At 37.3% G+C, this 20675-nt stretch overlaps 1 protein-coding gene across 5 annotated transcripts in view; it reads right to left on the bottom strand.

Annotated features, from left to right (window-relative positions):
• Window positions 1–20675, bottom strand: part of Adk (adenosine kinase) — a 424911-nt gene that overhangs the window by 355501 nt on the left and 48735 nt on the right. For all 5 annotated transcript variants that reach the window (XM_070020633.1, XM_070020634.1, XM_070020636.1 and 2 more), the window contains 2 exons: window positions 19955–20029; window positions 4754–4807 (listed from right to left, as the gene is read on the bottom strand). In XM_070020633.1, the coding sequence (XP_069876734.1) occupies window positions 4754–4807; window positions 19955–20029 (129 nt within the window). The remainder of the gene's footprint in view (window positions 1–4753; window positions 4808–19954; window positions 20030–20675) is intronic.

The following is a 20675-nucleotide window of genomic DNA, read 5'->3' as shown; positions in this document are numbered from 1 at the left end:
AAGCAGCTTTGATGTAGGCAAAAAATTTGGATCGTTCAAGAAGCACATAAGCACATCAGCTGAAATAAACTGCAAAGGGAGCTGGTAAGCAATTTGTAACTCCCTGAAGTAAGAGTTGCAGGCAAGTAGCTGGTTATGGAGGAGAGGGACAGTGAGAATGTGTAAGGACAATCTAGAATTCTGCCCAAAGTTCTGTGTTTGCCACTACAGCTAACTTTCTTTTGTGTGCTGAAAGAAAAAACTGTATCATCACCCTCTAAGTGCTGTTACTGTTGCAAATGATGCTAGAGATGACTAAAATATTTCCTCTCTCAGGAAAAAATGACTACACACTACAGACTTCCCTTGGAATGAATTGGCTATTTTACTCCATTTTGTTTCTCCCAATACTATACAAACTTGTCTTGTGACTAAACTTTACGAGTATATAGAGGAACAAATTCTAGAAAAACACAGTTATAGTGAACCTTAATTTGGGTAAGGAAGCCTTCTGAATTTGTAAAATGGTGAGGATCCCAGTTAGCCTAAAAGGTTAATGAAGATTTGGTGAAATTATTTGATGAAACTGCTGAAACGGTTTTTGATCTATACTCACATAAAAGTATAGTCAGTTTTGAGAATACAATCATATTTATGAAAGCACTTTTTTTTTAGACAAGGTCTATGCAGCCCAAGCTGACCTGGAACTTAGATTCTCTTGCCTAGGCTTCCTGAGTGCCTTTTGAATTTCTACACTGTAAGAAGCTCTGCAGAAAATACCATTTTGAGTTTAGATTAGTGCTTTACTGCTGTGTCTCTTCTTGACATGGTGGCACAATCCCAGCACACAGGAAGCTGCAGCAGGAGCATCACCACTTCCAGCCTCAGCTACCCAGTGAGATTCTATCTCAAAACAACAACAGCAAACACTAAACTAAAATAAATATTTGAAAGCTAATTTTTCTTTTGTGTATGAGTGCGCATGCCGTGCACTAGTACTAAGGCTTGAACTCAGCCTCACACTCTCTCATTTAACTTTTTGTTCAAGGCTAATGCTTTGCCACTTGAGCCGCAAGTCCACATTCAGTATTTTGGTGGTTAACTGGAGATAAGAATATCAAGTAGGGGCTGGGAAGGTGGCTCAGTGGTAGAGCACTTGCCTTGCATGCATGCGCCCCTGGGTTCGATTCCTCAGCACCACATAAGCAAAAAGAAAAAAGCCAGAAGTGGCGCTGTGGCTCAAGTGGTAGAGCGCTAGTCTTGAGCTGAAGAGCTGAGGGACAGCGCCCAGGCCCAGAGTTCAGGCCCCACAACCGGACCCAAAAAAAAAAAAAAAAGATTTCAAGGACTTCTTTAAGCTGGCTTCGAACAGTGATTCTCCAGATCTCAGCCCTTTAAATAGCTAGGATTACAGACATGAATCAGTGGTGTGTGGCGGAGCTATTTCCCTTTTAGTTTATTCAATATGACTGAGTGTCTAGCATAAAATTCCTTAGAAAAAATGGGCTTTGGGCTGGGAAGGTGGCTCAGTGGTAGAGTGCTTGCTTTGCATGCATGAGGCCCTGGGTTCGATTCCTCAGACCACATAAGCGAAAAAGAAAAAAAAAACAGAAGGGACGCTGTGGCTCAAGTGGTAGAGCGCTAGCCTTGTGCTGAAGAGCTGAGGGACAGCTCCCAGGCCCAGAGTTCAGGCCCCACAACCGGACCAAAAAAAGGGGGGGGGCTTTAACTAATTAAGAACCATGTCTGGAATATGTGTAAGCATGAAATTATCCACACTTCTAAGTTTGGAATATCAAAAACTGGCATCTGATGATGTTAGCTTAAAAAGTTGCTAAGAAACCTATACATTTACTATTTAATCCTGGAAAAGCAGACTTTTCCAGAATTGTCAGGGACATAGGTTAAACAAAAGCAGCAAAGATACCCACTGGACACAATGTTGAAAATGAATTATACAACTTGTGGGTGGTATGGGAGGGAAAAATTGAGAGACAGCTAGGGTAAGGGTGATATTGTACAAAAGAAAATTTACTCTTTGCCTGACTTGTAACTGTAACTCCTCTGTTTTTAGCATTTTCTAATAATAATAAAGATTCTTCTATCACTGCAGACCTTTACCTTTTCAAGAGGAACTCAATATTGGTTAAGTCTCCATTCACAAATGGAAGTTAATTTCTATTGTTTTTTAAAACCATTTAATTTAAAAAATAAGCTATTTAATGATGTTTAATATATATATATATATATATTTAAAAAGCTGCACTATATCTTTTTAAAAAGCAGTGCCTAGCATTATTACAGTTTGCATATGAAATGCATCTCCCCAAAAAACCATGTGTTGAAGACTTAAGTCTTCAATGTAATGTTCAGAAATAGAGCTTTGGGGAAATGATTAGATCACTGGGCTCTGACTCCATAATTATGTGGTCTTACCTACCTCAAGCTCTTTTTCTACTCCTGGGCTACCAAGAATTGAGCAGCCTTCCTCCATGTCAACTTTGTACTATGACATTCTGCCATGTCACAGGGCTATAGTATGTGGCCAAGCAACTGTGCACTAAAACCTCTGAAGCCATGAGCCAAAATAAACATCTGCTGCATTAAGTTGATTTTCTCAGGTATTTATCCCAATACACAGTGACAAACAAGTAAGCAAAACCCACCTTACTAGTCCACTTCCTGAAAAAGTGCCATAATTCTATATAAACCAATCTGAGCTACCAATACAAAGATAGTGCTAATAATCTTGATACTGCTTTAAAAGAAGTAACTATGTTTTCATTTAAAACATTCTCAGTTCCAAAAATCTGATGATTCAGACATACACTTAGTCACTGATGCTTCACAAATATGCTCGTTATTCCTTGGGGGAAGACTAACATGCAAAAAGAGGGGAAAAATGACTTGTTTCTCTAAGCCAATCTTTTTTCTCAAGTTTCTGTCTTACATTATTCTATATACCAAAGACTCTAGGGGATGATTTTAAATAGAAAAAACAGAACCATGGGGTTTACACTTTGCTCTTTGCATAACTTTATTGTCAATTGGTTAATTGGTCTTCTATAGATGTTTTTTAGTCAAAATTTTAATTCTGTAAGTGGAATAGCTTAAAATAAATTTCAAAAACATCCATTTTTTAGTAAGGCTATTATTAATCTAAAGAAGTACTCTATAAGAGAAAATTATTCTCTATACAGATAAGTACAAATGAAGATTATATTAAGAACCTAAGTTAGATGTTAAAATAAAATGTATTTAATGCTAGAAAATATCAAACACATTAAGGTAACTTTCAAGGAAGATTATAAAATTCACTAATATACCTATAAATAGGGTAGAATCTTAAGTGTTAGAAGATAAAACTGTATAAAATTTTTCTAAAGCTTCCTTCCTTGAATAATTCTAAAATGCTCAAAAGACTGAAATAAAATGTAAATTTCCAAAACCTATCATTTTCTTTTAACAAAGATCCTGACAGTTCTTGTCAGGTAGTAATCTTTTAAATACTATGTTAGGGCAGAAAAATGTCAAAGAGAATATCCCAGAATTCCATATGCAGCTGTTCTTTTTAACAAAAGTTTAAAAAAGAACTTTAAAAAGTATATTCAAAATTTGAGGGCTGGGAAGGTAGTTCAGTGGTAGAGTACTTTCAGTGGTAGAGTACTTGTCTTGCATGCATGAGGCCCTGGGTTTGATTCCTTAGCGCCACATAAGCAGAAAAAGCCAGAAGTGGCACTGTGGCTCAAGTGGTAGAGCACTACTCTTGAGCTGAAGAGCTGAGGGACAGCGCCCAGGCCCAGAGTTCAAGCCTCACAACCGACAAAAAAAAAAATAAATGAATAAAAAATTTGAAAGTAAAAACATTTTATGTTGCAAACTTTATGAAGTATACTACACAATCTTTACACATTCACTTTTTCATAAAGCAACAAAAGTATGTATTTCTCCATCTTCAGCATGATATTAGAGGAAGCATTTTAGTAGTATTCCAAAATTAGCAATAATTTTAAATTTCATATATTATCAAATACAAATGTTTTACATTGTATCTTTGAAAAGAAAATGCAATATTTCCAAATATTAGTCAAATATTATACAATGCTATATATTTTAATGTGCATACAGGAATAATAATTCCCTGTATTAATTTTCTTTTCTTTTCTTTTCTTTTTTGGGGGGTCCGGTCATGGGGTCTGAACTCTGGGCCTGGGCGCTATCCCTCAGCTCTTCAGCTCAAGGCTAGCGCTCTACCATTTGAGCCACAGCGCCACTTCCAGCTTTTTTCTTTTTGCTTATGTGGTGCTGAGGAATCAAACCCAGGGCCTTGAGCATTCAAGGCAAGCGCTCTACCACTGAGCCACCTTCCCAGCCCCTTAATTTTCTTTTGTTGTTGTTGTTGTTCGTCATGGGGCTTGAACTCTGGGCCTGGGCTCTGTCCCTCAACTCTTCAGCTCAAGGTGAGCACTCTACCACTTGAGCCACAGTGCCACTTCCAGTTTTCTGGTGGTTTATTGGAGATAAGAGTCTCCCAGACTTTCCTGCTCAGGCTGGTTTTGAACCACGATCCTCAGATCTCAGCCTCCTGAGTAGCTAGGATTACAGGCATGAGCCACTGATGACTGGCCCCCTGTATTAATCTTACATAGCATAAATTATTCTAATCCCACTAAGATCATGGCAATAAGTGTGCATTACATTTTTGTATTTTATGTAATTTTAAAAATCAGACTGATTACTAATGTGTACACAACCTACAGATTAATTAACTTACAGTTCCTTGTGTTTGTCTTCAGCCAAGATTTGGTCATTTGGTTTCAAAGAATACCTATAACACAGAAACAAAAATATAATCATATAAACATAGAAATACATTTGCCTTAGCAGACATCCAATTGTAATATGAACATACAGTCAATTAAATTGTATCAAACAAGCACTACTTCATTGACAAAACACCAAGAATGGCCAAGCACCTGCCTCTTTACTGGTCTTAATCATTGCTGATACTACTCCAGGACTGAAGGAGAATCCAACTGACCATGCTTTGAAACACAAGTACCTTTAATAATCCTCTTATATTGAGTCATATGCAATATTACTCTCATCTAGCAATTCAAAATTCTACTTAGTGTTAAGTATAAGTGTTCACAAACAATACACAATGATTCAATAAATACATTCTTAGCATGTACTATATGCCAGATTTTATACTAAACACAGAAAAAGGAATTATTATTTTTTTCTTTCTTTCTTTCTGGTGTCAAATTCAGGATGATTCTGCCTTAGTCATACCCATGTGGAGGTTTTAACTCAATCATTTACTAACTTACTGACTACAGGCAAGTACTTCACTTCTTTGTCTCAGTTTCCCTGTCTATAAAATAGAGGTTGCCTCTAAATAATGAAAAAAAATAAAAATAAAATAGAGGTTGCTATAAATACTAGATCAAGGCTATTTCACTTGTACTGTTGAAAGTAAACAGACTTTTTGAGGGACAAACAAAAGTAAACAACAATGAAAAATAATTCCCTAGTCTTCAATCCACTTATAGTCAAGCCCCTCTTTAATCCACATGCTAAAAGACCAGAGGTCTAGGTAGAAAGGTCATGTTGATTTTCTTTTACTACCTCCCTTCTTATAAGTACCTTTGCCCACTTCATCTTGACCCATCCTGAATGGAACTGTGCTGAGGTTAAAACCTCTAAGGTACTAAACTAAGAAAGTATCTATATTTTGTCCACAAAGCATTCTTAAAATAACTATAGCACTCCCTGATTTTTGTCTGTCTTTATTGTCAGTACTGAGGATTGAATGTTTGCTAGACAAGCCCTCTACCACTTAAGGCACACTCCTAATCCTACAGCTTCCTGTTTTATGCATTATTTCTATAAGGAATGAAGCTAGGAGCTACAAAAAGAAAGTGGAGGGGCTGGGAAGGTGGCTCAGTGGTAGAGCAATTGCCTTGCATGCCTGAGGCCCTGGGCTCGATTCCTCAGCACCACATAAGCAAAAAAAAAAGAAAGTGGATAGTATATATCTGAAGTTGATTATAATCTTTGCTTATTTTTTTCCTTTTCTATCCCATGTTCATCAAGGAACATGTTATTTTTCAGAAAAAGTCCTGTGAAGCAACTAAGAGTTTTCATTAAAAAGGAAAGGCAGTGTAAACTTATTTATTCAGGGCAATAAATCTTAAAACAAGTCTCCTTGGCCTTCTATTCTCCTGCTTATATACCCAGAACTAAAGATCAGAAGATAGAGGCTAGGGATATATTGCAGTACAGTACTTGCCTAACATGAGTGAGGGCCTAGACTCCATCCTCAATTGTGGGATAAAACAGCAAAGTACAGTAATGCAAATCATAGGAGGCTAAAAGAGGTAAATCACTTCACTTCACAAATTCAGACAAGCTTAGGCAACATGTAGGATCTAATATGAAATAAATGAGAAAGAGAGCATACAAGCCAGGTGCCAGTGGCTTTCATCTACCATATTCAGTATTCAGTTCCATTTTCACAAATATCCATTGAACATTATAATATATTCCCCTACCCTGTCTACCCTCACCCTTATTTTAGGTCTAACTTCCACACATGAGAGAAAACACATGCCATTTGTCCCTCCAAGCCTGTTTTACCTTACTCAATATGATTTTTTCCCAGGTTCATCTATTTCCCTGAAAATGACCTATTATTCTTCCTAATAGATGAATAAAATTCCACCGTTCATTCATACACACTCTACATTTCTAAGTTACTGTAGGGCATCTAGGTTGCTCACATAACTTGCCTATTATGAATAGTATTGTAATGAACATGGGTATTCAGGTGCCTTTACTGTGTCTTAACTTGTAATGTTTTAGATAAATGCTCAAGAGTGGTACCAATACATTTTGGATTATGGAGTAGTTCCATTTTTACTTTTTTAAGGAATCTCCATTCTGACTTCCATAGTAGTTGAACTAATTCTCATCAACAATGTATGAGGGCTCCTTTTACTCTACACACTTGCCAGCATTTGTTGTTCATATTCTTGATAATGGCCATTCTGACTGAAGTTTAAATGGAATCTCCATGTTTTCCAATTTGTATTTCCTATATGACCAAGGATGTTGAACTTTTCTTCATGTATTTATTGCCCTTTTTTACTTCTTCCTCTGACAAGTGTATTTAGTTACTCTACCCATTTATTAATTAGATTTTTGAATCTTTGAGGATTTTTTCCCCCTTTGGTTGTGGGGCCTGAACTCTGGGCCTGGGCACTGTCCTTCAGCTCTTCAGCTCAAGCTCCCACTTGAGCCACAGCACCACTTCCAGTTTTCTGGTGGTTTACTGGAGATAAGAGTCTCACAGACTTTCTTGCCAGGGCTGGCTTTAAACCACAATCCTCAGATCTCAGCCTCCTGAGTAGCTAGGATTACAGGCATGAGCCACTTGTGCCCAGCTGAAGGTTTTTTGTTTTGTTTTGTTTTGTTTTTAGCTCTTTCTATATTCCAGTTACTAGGCACTTATAGCTAGCTAATCTCTCCAATTCTATAAGCTCTCTTTTTAGCTTAGTGACTTATCTACTTTGTTATACAGAAACTTTTTAGCTTAATCAATACCTCTTGCCAATTTTCTCTCATATTTGCTAAACCCCTGGAATTCTATTCAGGAAGCTCCTGAATATGCAATACATTCTACTGTTTCCCTCCTCTTTTCTGCAGTAGTTTCAAGGTTCCAGGTTTTATACTGAGGTCTTTGATTTACTTTGAATTGATACTAGGACATAGTGATAGATCCAGTTTCAGTCTTCTGCATAGCAATATCCAATTTACCATTTGTTGAAGAGGCTTTTTTCTAATATACAGTATTTTGGGAACTTCTGTCAAAGTCAGATGGCAATGTGTGTGTGTGCAGGCTCATTTCTGGATCTTCTAGTCTGTTCCATTGGTCTTCTGATCTGCTTTTTGTCCCAGTACAAGCTGATTTTTGTTACTATGGCTCTATAATATAGTTTGAAGTATAGAATTGTGATAACTGCCAGCAATGCTTTATTTTGCAAGAATTGCTTGTGCTTGCTTGTGCTTACTTGGGACTTTAGCATTTCAATATGGATTTTTGGAATTCTCTAAAGATCTTCATAAAATTTATACCTCTAGTGTTGGAAAAGTACAATTAATTACAAAAATACTGCTGACAATTTTTTTTTTTGGTCAGTGGTGGGGCTTGAACTCTGGGCTTGGGGCACTGTCCCTGAGCTCTTCAGCTCAAGACAAGTGCTCTACTGTTTAAGCCACAGCGCCACTTCCGGTTTTTTTCTAGTGGTTTATTGGAAATAAGAATCTCACAGACTTTCCTGCCCCGGCTGGCTTTGAACCACGATCCTCAGATCTCAGCCTCCTGGGTAGCTAGCTAGGATTATAGGCGTGAGCCACCGGCGCCCCACTCTGCTGACAATTTTTTAAAGGGAGGAATCATTTTCCAAATTCCAATGAGCCAGCACCAGGACCTGGAAATCACAAATATCCTAGCTACTCAAGAGGCTGAGATCTGACAACTGAGGATTGAAGCCAGCCTAGAAGTCCCCATGAAACACTAATCTCCAGTAAACTACTCAAAAAAGCCAGATGTAGCTCTGTGGTTCAAGTAGTAGAGCGTTAGCCTTGAACATTAAAGAGGCTCAGAGACAGGGCCTAGGCAGAGTTCAAGCCCCGAACCAGCAAAGAAAAAACAATCCTCTGTATGTACAATGTATTATTCGACCATAAAGAAGAAAATTATGTCATCTGCAGGAAAATGGATGGAACTGAAGAACATCATATTTTACAAAACAAGCTAGAGACATCATTGACAGGCCTCTGGAGGGCAGAGGCAGCTGAGAAAAGCCACTTCCTCATACACCACCTGTCCCAATCATCCTGTCCTTTGGGGGCACTAGCCTGAAACTGTTCAAACTCGCAAAACAAATTACATGTGGGGCTGGGAAGGTGGCTCAGTGGTAGAGCGCTTGCCTTGCATGCCCGAGGCCCTGGGTTCAATTCCTTAGCACCACATAAGCAAAAAAGAAAAAAGCCAGAAGTGGCACTGTGGCTCAAGTGGTAGAGTGCTAGCCTTGAGCTGAAGAGCTGAGGTACAGCGCCCAGGCCCAAAATTCAGGCCCCACAACCGGACCCAAAAAAAAAAAAAAACAAAAAACAAAAAAAACAAGTTACATGCTAAAAGGTCCTGATGATCCCAGCCATATAAACCCTGCTACAACCAGACTCTGTGTGACCTCTCTGATCCTGACCAGGGAGTTCGCCCAGGAGCATACCCCAATAAACTTTTCTTTCTTCACCTTTACCTCCTCCTGCATGTTCTTTCTTCGCCTAAAAACTTTCATCTGGTGCAGAACCCGGGAAGGTGGTGGTGCTTCACTTCACTCTAGGGCTCTCCTTCCTTCCTCCTTTTTTGTATTCATTTATCTGTCTGATGAGCACCTTGGCTGATTTCATATCTTTGCTATTGTGAATAGTGTTAAATACGGTGTTCAGGCATCTCCTTTGAATGCTGATTTCATTTCCTTCAGATGTATACCCAGAAATTAATTAGCTCTGTCATATGGGAGCTTCACTTTCAGTTTTTTGAGGACTTTCCATACTGTTCTCCATAGGACTATACATTTGCATTGTTTTGTTTTGTTTAATTTTGCCAGTTCTGGTGGGCACTGTCCCGGAGTCTTTTTTTTGTTGTTGTTGTTCAAGGCTAGCACTCTATCATTTGCGCCACAGCACCACTTCCAGCTTTTTCTGTTTATGTGGTACTGAGGAATTGAGCGAGGGTTTCATGCATGCTAGGTACTAAGACACTATTCCCAGCCCTACATTGGATATAAGCATATAATGGTTTGATTTTTTTTTCAGCTCGTCAGCATTTGTTATTTTTCAGCTTTTTTTTTTTTTTTTTTTTTTTTTTTTTGCGTGCTTGCTGGTCTTGGGGCTTGAACTCAGGGCCTGGGTGCTGTCCTTGAGCATTTTTGCTCAAAGCTAATTCTCTACCACTTAGCCACAAGTCCACTTCCAGTTTCTGGGGGTTGATTGGAGATAAGAGTCTCATAGATTTTCCAGCTTGGGCTGGCTTCAAATCCTTGATCCTCAGATCTCAGCTTTTTGAATAGCTAGGATTACAGACATATGCCACTGGCACTGGTTGCACTCAATAACTTTGAGCCTCAGCTCCACTTCCAGTTTTCTGGAGTTAACTGAAGGTAAGAGCTTCACAGACTTTCCTGCCCCAGCTGGCTTTCAACCACAATCCTTAGATCCCAACCTCTTCACAGAGCTAGAATTTTACAGGCTTGAGTCACCAGAGCCTAGGTTTTTTCCTTCTAGTCCTAGGGCTAGACTTAGGTGCTGTCCCTGAGCTCCTTTTGCTCAAGGCTAACTAATGTTTTACCACTAGAGCCACAGCACCACTTCCAGCTTTTTCTATGATTAATTGGATTTCAGAGTTTCACTGACTTTCCTGCCCCAGCTGGCTTTGAACCACAATCTTCAGATCTTAAGACTCCTGAGTAGCTAGGATTATAGGCATAAGCCACCAGCACCCAGCAAGGGGTTACAAACTTTACACATTTTTTAAACTTTATTTTTATTTTTTATTTTTTTGGGACCGGTCATGGGGCCTGAACTTTGGGCCTGGGCGCTGTCCCTCAGCTCTTCAGCTCAAGGCTAGTGCTCTACCACTTGAGCCACAGAGCCACTTCCGGCTTTTTCCTTTTTGCTTATGTGGTGCTGAGGAATCAAACCCAGGGCCTCAGGCATGCAAGGCAAGCACTCTACCACTGAGCCACCTTCCCAGCCCCACCTTTTTTAAACTTTATGAATATGTAAACAAAACTAAAAGGGTGTACTAATTCCTACTTGGATCTCTTTTTTTTTTGTGATACTAAGACCTGATTGAGCAAGGAGGCTCAGACTTGAGCCACACTCTTAGTCCTTTTTGCTCTTATTTTTTGGAAGAGTGTCACATTTTTATCTAGGACCAGCCACAGACCACAACCTGTGCCTCCAAGTTTCTGGGATTGCAGACGTGGCTTGTCAGTTGATATGGGATCTTATTAAATTATTGCACAGGCTGGCCTTGAAATGGAACCTTCAGGGTCTCTGCCTCATGAGTAACTAGGATTACAAGTTTATGCCACCACACTCTTACCTTGTAATTATTGAGCATGGAAGATATTTAAATATGGAAGGTTTGTTGCTACAATCTGAGTATTGCATTAGTGAGAAACAAATGTAACTCATTCAAAATTGATTATGTCTGAGTTCTATATATTGTTACTGAGGCATACTAATTTTTCTCTTTTTAAAAAATATAATTTTATTGTTATTATTGAATTGTTGTACTGAGGGGCTGATTTTTCATAAGTCATATAAGGAGTATATTTCTGGCCTTTCTTTCACATTTCCCCAGTTTCCAACCCCCTCATCTGATTTTTCTTTTTCAAGAAAAAAAAATCACTCATACATACACATACCACTTCTGAAAGTTTTACAGTTCAAATGTCTGTAAAGCTGGGGTTCTGATGCCCAAGCCAAAAGAAAACTGTCTCATCTCTCAGAGACCAACTATCTTCAGTATTCACTCCAGACCTGGAGCTAATCTGATGTCCTGGCCCACAATAAAGACAGACCTTCCCCACCTGGCTCATTGAAACTCACATACTAATCTTCTCTAGTAACAGCCTAATGGATACATCCTCAAATAGTGTTTCATCAGTTTTAAAGGCATTTGAGTCACCAATCTGATGCAAATACTCTGCATACAACCAAAAGTGCCCTTAACCACTGAATCTGGCTTTCTACCCCTCTTATAGGTCTTTACTTTTCAGTGGGAATTGCAGTTCTTAAGATAATAACTTTCAAATTTTCAACATTTGAGATTTTATCATTCAACATTATACTTTGGGGCTTTTTTGGACTTTAGGAATTTTAACCTTTTGAGATCTCAACCCGCAGGATTTAGCATTACAGCATTCATATGATCAGTACCACTAGAAAAAAAAATCTAACAAATATATTCTTCCATGAGGAAAATTTTTTTAATTGCAATAAATTCAAGGTTGCACTGTTTGGTATTGTACTGACATATGACTAAGATTAAAATAAAATGTTAAATTTATCAGTTGCATAAGCGATGCTTCAAATGTTCACAGAGAAATGTAAGTAATGGTTACCATGCTGTACAGCACATAATATACATTCATATTATCACATTCTATTATAGATTTCATTTCTACTGTAATCACTCTTTAATTGTTTTTTTTCCCAAAAGCTACTTATTTTTTGTAATTCTGGAGGTCTAACAAGTTCTATAATGATCAATATCACAAAATGTATATATCTAAAGAAAACCTAGCCACATATTAATCTCTTTTTTTTTGATAGCTCACAAGGTTTGAACTCAGAACCTTAAACTTAATTGCCTTACTTGCTCAACTGGCACTCTAATATTTGAACCATGTATTCAGCCCACTTTTTACTGGTTATTTGGGAGATGGAGATTTGTGACTTCTCTGTCCAGGCTGTCATAGAACCACAATCCTCCAAATATATGCTTATATTATTAAAGACTTAGATTTGCAGCCCGGTGTTGGTGGCTCATGCCAGTAACCTTAGCTACTCAGGAGGATGATATCTAGGGATCAAGATTTGAAGCCAGCCTAAGCAAGAAAGCCTGAGACTCTCATCTCCAATTAGCCACCAAAAAGCTGGAAGTGGGGCCATGGACCAATAGTAGAATGATAGCCTTCAGCAAAAAAGGCTCAGGGACAGCACCCAAACTCTGAGTTTAAGCCCCAGGAAAGGCAGGGAAAAAAAAATTATTTGGGAATTTTATATATTTCCTCAACTAACCTACTTTATTTTCATAAAACAGTATTTTTTACTTCTTATGATTTTTTTTCTTTTTCAATAGCCATTTCTTCATTCCTCTAGTGTCAGGAAAAACCAAGGCAAACCTCTCATACTTCTCTTCCTGCTCCACTCCTATTAACACATATCTCTTCTTTTCTCTGTATAACTCAACCAATGTTCACATGGAAGTACATATATATTCCACATTTCCTAAATACATATATATTCCACATTTCCTATTCCCTTCACATCCACTGTATCTTTCAATATACTAGAAAAGATTCTGCTCAATAGCTTACTCTTCCACCATTGTTTCTAATTTTCCATTATTATATTCTACCTAATTGAATGCATCAAAATAAACTAATTTAATTCTGCTTTTCTCTCAATTAGATAAATATCCTAATTTCTCTTATTTTAGGGGAAAACTAGCTTCATAATCTTCAAGGAAACAATGAGGATGTTTCAGAAGGAATTTAATTTTTATATCAAGTATGTAAATATCTCATTTATATTCCTATAAACACAATCATGGTCACTCTATTCTGGAAATGGGTCAGTATTGTTAGATAACCTTCCAACTTTCTGATACAAGAACTGCACTGTTTGAAAATCTACTCAAGAAGAGAATTGCTGAGCCTCATTTACTCACAAAGAACTGACCAATCTATTATAACATTAATTTTTTAAAATGGGGGGAGGGGCAAATGACACACCCTATACTAATCTATAATATACTTGTAAATGGATGAAAATAGAATTTCATTAAGATTATAACCTTTGCATATCTACCATAATTTATAACAAACAATAGATATGTAATTGAGTTTTTCAATTTCAAACTAACACTTCCATAAGGTCATAGCAAAAATAATATAGGTTACACAATTAGTATGTATGTATATGTGTGTGTGTGTGTGTTTGCTAGATTTAGAATCCATAGCCAAGCTTTATCATTAAGACTAGCCTATATTCCAAATCTCTACACTACTCATTCATTTGTTCATGTGGCCAAGAACAAATTATTTCAGCTCAATTTTTCCTCTGGGGGAATACTTACTTCACAAACCTTCTTTAAGAAATAAACTAACACCATATAAAGCAAACCTATTACATGCTCAATAAATGGTAGGTATCACTAACTGTCAAAATTGTTACATTCTCTTTTTAATCTTTAAAATTTTTCAAATTGGCTCTCCAAGACCTTTCTTTAGACTCAATACTTTGTGGATCATCATTCCAATGTGCAAAGTCCATCAGCATATGAAGGCTCATTTTAAAAATCTGCTCCATAAAATTAAAATGCTTAACATGTGAAATATAAAAGAAGGAATTACTGTATCTTCATCAACTTTAAAACTAGAAAACTCAGCCAGGCACCAGTGGCTCACGCCTGTAATCCTAGCTACTCAGGGGGCTGAGATTTGAGGATCACAGTTCAAAGCCAGCCCAGGCAGAGATAATTATATCCAATTAATCAAAGAAAAAGCTGGAAGTGACACTATGGCTCAAGAGGCAGAGGGCTAACCCTTGAGCAAAGAGGAGCTCAGGGATAGCACCCAAGCCTAGAGTTCGAGCTCTAGAACTGGCGAACAAACTAGTAAAGTCCATTTTAAAAAGGCCTCCCACTAAATTTCTTTCACTCACAAATATTTAAGTTCCTAACATGAGCATTATAAGAAGCAAAAGTATAATGTAATTTCTTTGCACCAAGACTCTACTACATATGAATGATTTATTAAAATTATGGACTTTGCTTACTTGTATTCCACATTGCTAAACTCAACAAAGCTTATATTATGATTTTAATTATAAACCCTGTGCAGAAAATACTGTGCTTCTTTTCAATAAGACATTAGAAAGTGGAAGATAGTAAGGAAGAAAGCCAAGATGCCTCAAGGAAATTGTCAATATTAATAATTCATAAACCTTCAATTGCTTGGTTGCTTGGTAGTCTGGCTGGAGCTTTTAGTTTCTTCCTTTGGGGCAGTTTCACCCTTTCTCACAGATAAGAAGGCACTGCCAGGCTGAGGGGAAGTCTGCCTTGTGTTACAAAATGTTTATCAGTAAATTCTGCCCTGCCTGGAGCCAAAGATGAGTACAAAATGACTGTAGGAAAGAATGGCTGAGACCAAAGAGTACAAATGCAAAGAGGGGCCTGGGTCCCCACTCTGTCCCAGCAAAAGCAGCTTTTAAACATGTCTTAGAATATCTCATCCTCCTCATCGCTGGCATTATAGGCATGTAACATACTATCTGGCTTTTTATGAGCTTTTTATGCATGCTGGATATATTAATTCCTTGTTAAACAAATAGTTGCCAAGGATTTTCTCCCATTCTGTAGACTGTGTCTTTATTAATTTTTTTTGTAGAAGCCTTTTAATTTTATGTAATATCATTTATACTTCAAAAACAAAATAACCAAGGAGATGCTGGACATCTAAATGAAAACAATAAAGCAACGAAAAATTATAGAGGATACTAAAAGATGAAAAGAACCTTCCATGTTTATGAGCAGAAGAATAATACTCTGCTAATATTATGTAATCTATAGATGCAATGCAATCCTCACCAAAATTCCAATACTATTCACAGAAATTAGAGAAAAAAAACATAAAAGTCACCAAAGGAATCCTGAGAAAAGAACACAATGTTAGAAGATTAAAACTAGGTTTTTACATCAAAGTCCAGGAATACCACATTAAGCCCAGTTACTTGGCATCTTATGCCAAATTAAGATACAGGGTGAAGGCAAGCTGAGAAAGATTTATCACATGGCAGTCATGGAAAGTACATCCTCAGTTGTCTTCAGAGATACAGACACTGGCCTCTAGTTAAATCCAGAGAATTGGGGGTAGGGTAGGAAGAAAGATATGCATAGTTAAAACAATCAAGGTATGGCCTGGTTGATCATTATTTTGGTCTCTGTCTCTAGAGAAATTATAAGTTTAATGCTGGAATGGAACATGAACAAAATTCCTGGTAGTTCATTTCTGGAGCTTTGGTTATTTATTCTAAGATGATAAGAACATGGCATTGCTCTCTCTCACAATATGCTTATCCTGTTCTTTCTGGGGTTCAAGGTGATTGTAAAATGCATGCAGCAGGAAATAGCTCACATCAAGAAGTACAGATGCTGCCAAGGACCAAGCCTGAGATCTGCAGATTGTGGTTCAAATCCAATCCAGGCAGGACTCTTTATCTCCAATTAAGCACCAAAAAGCTGGAAGTGGAGATGTGGCTCAAGTAGTAGAACACCAGCCTTCAGCATAAAAGTTAAGGGACAGCACCCAGACCCCTAGTTCAAGCTCTAGTACCAACACACAGACACACAGACACACACACACAGACACACACACAGACACACACACACACACACAGACACACACACACACACACACACACACACACTATAAAAAAAAAATAAAGAGCATAGATGATAAGGGGAGAGAGAAATCTGAGTGTCCAGCTTTTCGTTAATTTACAAGGCCAAGCAAAAGAATCTTTGAAGTTGCCTCCTACCATGTCACCATACCTAATTTCAGCCAGACATAGCAACTCACACCCAGCTACTTGGGAGGCAGAGATTGGGAAGCTAGCCAGTTCAAGGCCAGTCAGCCTCTCCCTGCTAAATCAGCAAGACCCTATCTCAACCCACAAGGTGGGAATGGTGGTATGTACTGTCATTATAATTATGTGGAGGTACATGTAGAAGGACTGTAGTCCAATTGGCCTAGGCAAAAATGAGAGACCCTATATAAAAAAATAATTAAAACAAAAAAAGCTGGAGTGCATAGCTCAGGTGGTAACACATGCCTACCAAGCAAGAAGTCCTAACCAAACCATATTATTGTGAGAGAGAGAGAGAGAGAGAGAGATTGAGATTTTAAATTATACTACAAAGCCACAGTAACAAAAGAAATATGTTATTGGCACAAAAATACACATATAAATCAGTGAAATAGAAGACCCAGAAATAAGCCTACCTGATTATAGCCCTCTGATTCCCAACGAAGATGGCAAAAACACTGGTGAAAGACAATCTCTTTCCCAACAATACTGGGAAAACTAGAGATCCATGTAAGACAGAAACTAGATCCTATTTTTTACCCTATATAAAAATCAACTCAAAATGGACAAAGACCTAAATGTAAGAACCTGAAACTTCGAAAATGCCAGGAGGCAGTTTATCTATTGATGAAGATATAGACACAGGCTGAATTTTTTTTAAAACAGGACTCTAATAGTTCAAGAAATAATGGTGAGTTTGTAAAACAAATGGTTTAAATAGGGATACAGATGGACCCATTGCAACAATGAGATGTACAAGATATTATGTCGAAAAACGAACTTTACAACTTTGGTGTGTGTGTGGGGGGGGGGGAGATGGTAAGGGGAAACAAAGGAGGAGGTAACAATGCTTGATAAGAAATGTACTCATTACCTTACCCATGTAATTGTAACCCCTCTGCACAGTATTTTCACAATTAAAAAAATAATAATAATGGTGAGTTTGTATACAATGCTGAGAAGGCTTAATTATATAGACTAGAGTGAAAACATATCAACCTTCGTAAGTAAGTAACACAGTTAATAGAACTCAGGAAAAAGAAAGAGAGAAGTATCAAAGAGAAGTTGAAAGGTAGTAAAACTTCTCATCTTACATAATGAGAAGTCAAGAGATTCTACTAAAAGATAATAGAACAAGAAATACTAAGTACTTTTTATTACTTAAAATCACACAGATTCAGTAGCATGTGCCTATAGACCCAGCTACTTGGGTGGCTGAAGCAGGAATATCACTTGTTTCCAGTGATTCAAGGTCAGCTTGTGAAATATTATAAGAACCTGTATAAAGTACAAAATAATCAGAAGAACTAAAATTATTAATATTAGTATGTGTGTTTGCTGACTGGGAAAGAGTATTTTTGGAATGTGTTTGAATGTCTTAGGATAAAACTCACATCTTCTAGTTTAAGTGCCCAAACTTTCCTACTGTTTACAATTGGCCAAGTTTACACATTTATAAATTCTTGCCTGACCCTTTTGCATACAATTTGATTCAAATACAGAATTATAGGGGTAAATATCCATATCTCTAAAAGTGGAATTTATTAAATTATCTCCCAAATCAATAATATTTGAATATACTAGCAATGAAAAAAAATAAGAATTCCATTTAAAATTACAAAAAAATAGAACATTAGGATAAAGTTTAATCAGAGAAATATATAAGAGATACACTAAAAACTCTCCATTATAGTTTCAATGTGTCTCCCAAAAGAGATGAGGGAAGGGGATGCCAAAGAAGGAAATTAAGGGAAGGGAAGAGGAGGGGAGAAAGACAGAAAGAGGAATGAAAGCAGGCAAGCAAGCAGGCAGGCAGTCCACAGAATGGGAAAAACATTTGCAAATTATGTACTCCATATCCATCAGGATAATTGTAATTAAGAAAATGCAAGGTCGTTTTGGCAATGTGGAGAAATTAGATGTATCATACCTTGCAGACAAGAATGTAAAATGGTATAGCTGCTATAGAAAAAAGTTCGGTAGTCCCTCAAAGTTGAAACACTGAATTGATCCAGCAATTCTACTACTTGCACTCCTCTGTGTATATCTGAGAAGTAAAAACTACGGCCATACAAAAGCCTGTAGATGAACGTTAATGAGCATCATTGTTCAAAACACTAGACATTAATGATTAATGGAAACAATCCAAGTATTTATCAACCAATAACTATTTAAACAAAATGTGGCATCTGTACCCTGGAATGTTATTATACTTTAAAAAAAAAAAGGGGATGAAGACAAGCTACAACACAGATGAACCTTGAAAGCATTTACACTAAGTTAAATAAACCAATATAACATATTATTACATGGTTATATGTAGAAGGGATACCAAGGAACAGACAAATCGGTAGAAACTGACAGATTACTGGTGATGCGCAAGAGACTGAAGCAAAGGAGGGAACAGTGAATGACTGCTTATAGGGTATTCTGTGACTGTTTATGGAGATGAAAATATCTGAATCAGAAAGTAAGGATAGCTTCATTGTGACTGTACTGGCAGTTATTGACTTGTATACTCCCAAATGGCTAAAATGAATCATTTTATATTATTCAAATTTTACTTCAATTTTACTTTAATTACAAAGAAGGAAGGTTTCCTTCTCATTACTAATTATTTTCTACAACCTAATTTTTCCATGCTAAACTAGGTAAATAAATATATTGCCTTCTTAGCTAATTTAATAACACTAAGAGTTACTATTAAAAAGAAAACAGATTAGTAGACTTTTTTTTTTTTGGTCAATCCTGGGGCTTGAACTTAGACCTAAGACACCGTCCCTGAGCTGCTTTTTGCTCAAGGCTAGCACTCTACCACTTCAGCTATAGTGCTGGCTTTCAGCCTTTTCTGTTTATGTGGTACTGAAGAAACAAACCCAGGGCTTCATGCTTGCTAGGCAAGCAATCTACCACTAAGCCACATTGCCAGCCCAGATTAGTAGACTTTAGTTATACCTTATATATGTCTTGTCTACCCTAATCATCTTTCTTTCGTCACTCTTTTATGTTATAGTTCCATTATAGATATAGCTTGGTGTTCATTAACATGAATAAAAATTTAAGAAGCTGGCAATGGTGGCTCACACCTTAATCTTAGCTACTCATGTGGCTGAGATCAGACCACAGTTCAAAGCCAGGGCAGGAAAGTCCTTGAATCTTATCTCCAATTAACCACCCAAAACAACCAGAAGCCGGAGCTGTGGCTACAGTAGCAAGTGCTAGGCTTGAACAGTACCCATGCCCTAAGTTCAAGTCCCAGGATCAGCATACACACACATAAAAAGTGACTAAGTCATACATACTTCCAACTTCTGAATAATAATAGATTTTTAAGTAAAAACATAAAAATATATAAGTTGTTTCAGGGAAAATTGTGGCCAATTACTAAACAACAACAGTGCACTTGACAGAGGTTTTTAATTTGTAGCATTTTCCTCCAATTGAAGGTGTTAAATGGTAAATTCAATTCCACAGTTTCTATTATTTTATTGTGTTTCACATTATACTTATGAAGAATACTTACTTATCAAGGAAGTCTTTGTCCACTATAGCAGAGATGTCAAGAAGAGGATTTCCCATCCCAAAGAGGATATTTTCACTAAAAAATACAAAAGCAAATAACTTAGAAATACTTATAGAAGTCAGTTAGTATGTAAAATGCACACAAATGTAAAAATAAAATCCATGTTGCAAATAAACATAACATTTTCGTTGCTTAAACTTTTATCAATTACATGCAAAAGTATATTTTAGAGGTAATACAAAGACATTTAGCAAAAAAAGATGATTTTTTTTTTGGTCTGTCACGGGGGCTGAACTCTGGGCCTGGGCGCTGTCCCTCAGCTCTTCAGCTCAAGGCTAGCACTCTACCACTTGAGCCACAGCGCCACTTCTGGCTTTTTTCTTTTTGCTTATGTGGTGCTGAGGAATCGAACCCAGGGCCTCATGCATGAGAGGCAAGCACTGTACCACTGAGCCAACTTCCCAAACCAAAAAGATGATGATTTTTAAATTGGATGAAAAAATATATAAACAAAAGAAACTAGATGAGGGCCTAAAAAAATAGCTATTCAAGTTAATGATTAAAATGAATTTCAATATTTATTTAAAATGACTATTACATGCCTAGCTCATATCTGTAATCTTAGCTGCTTGGGAGGCTGAAAATGCTGAGATTTCAGTTTGAGGCCAGCCTAGGTACAGGAAAAAACCTCAAGAGACCCCTCCTACTCAATAAAGATCTG

This window comes from Dipodomys merriami, unplaced genomic scaffold (assembly GCF_024711535.1).
Source record: "Dipodomys merriami isolate MVZ:Mamm:240054 unplaced genomic scaffold, mDipMer1.0.p SCAF_14, whole genome shotgun sequence".
Classification (NCBI taxonomy): domain Eukaryota; kingdom Metazoa; phylum Chordata; class Mammalia; order Rodentia; family Heteromyidae; genus Dipodomys; species Dipodomys merriami.
The sequence above is the reverse complement of the archived record's forward strand: the minus strand, read 5'-3'. Positions and strand labels throughout refer to the sequence as shown.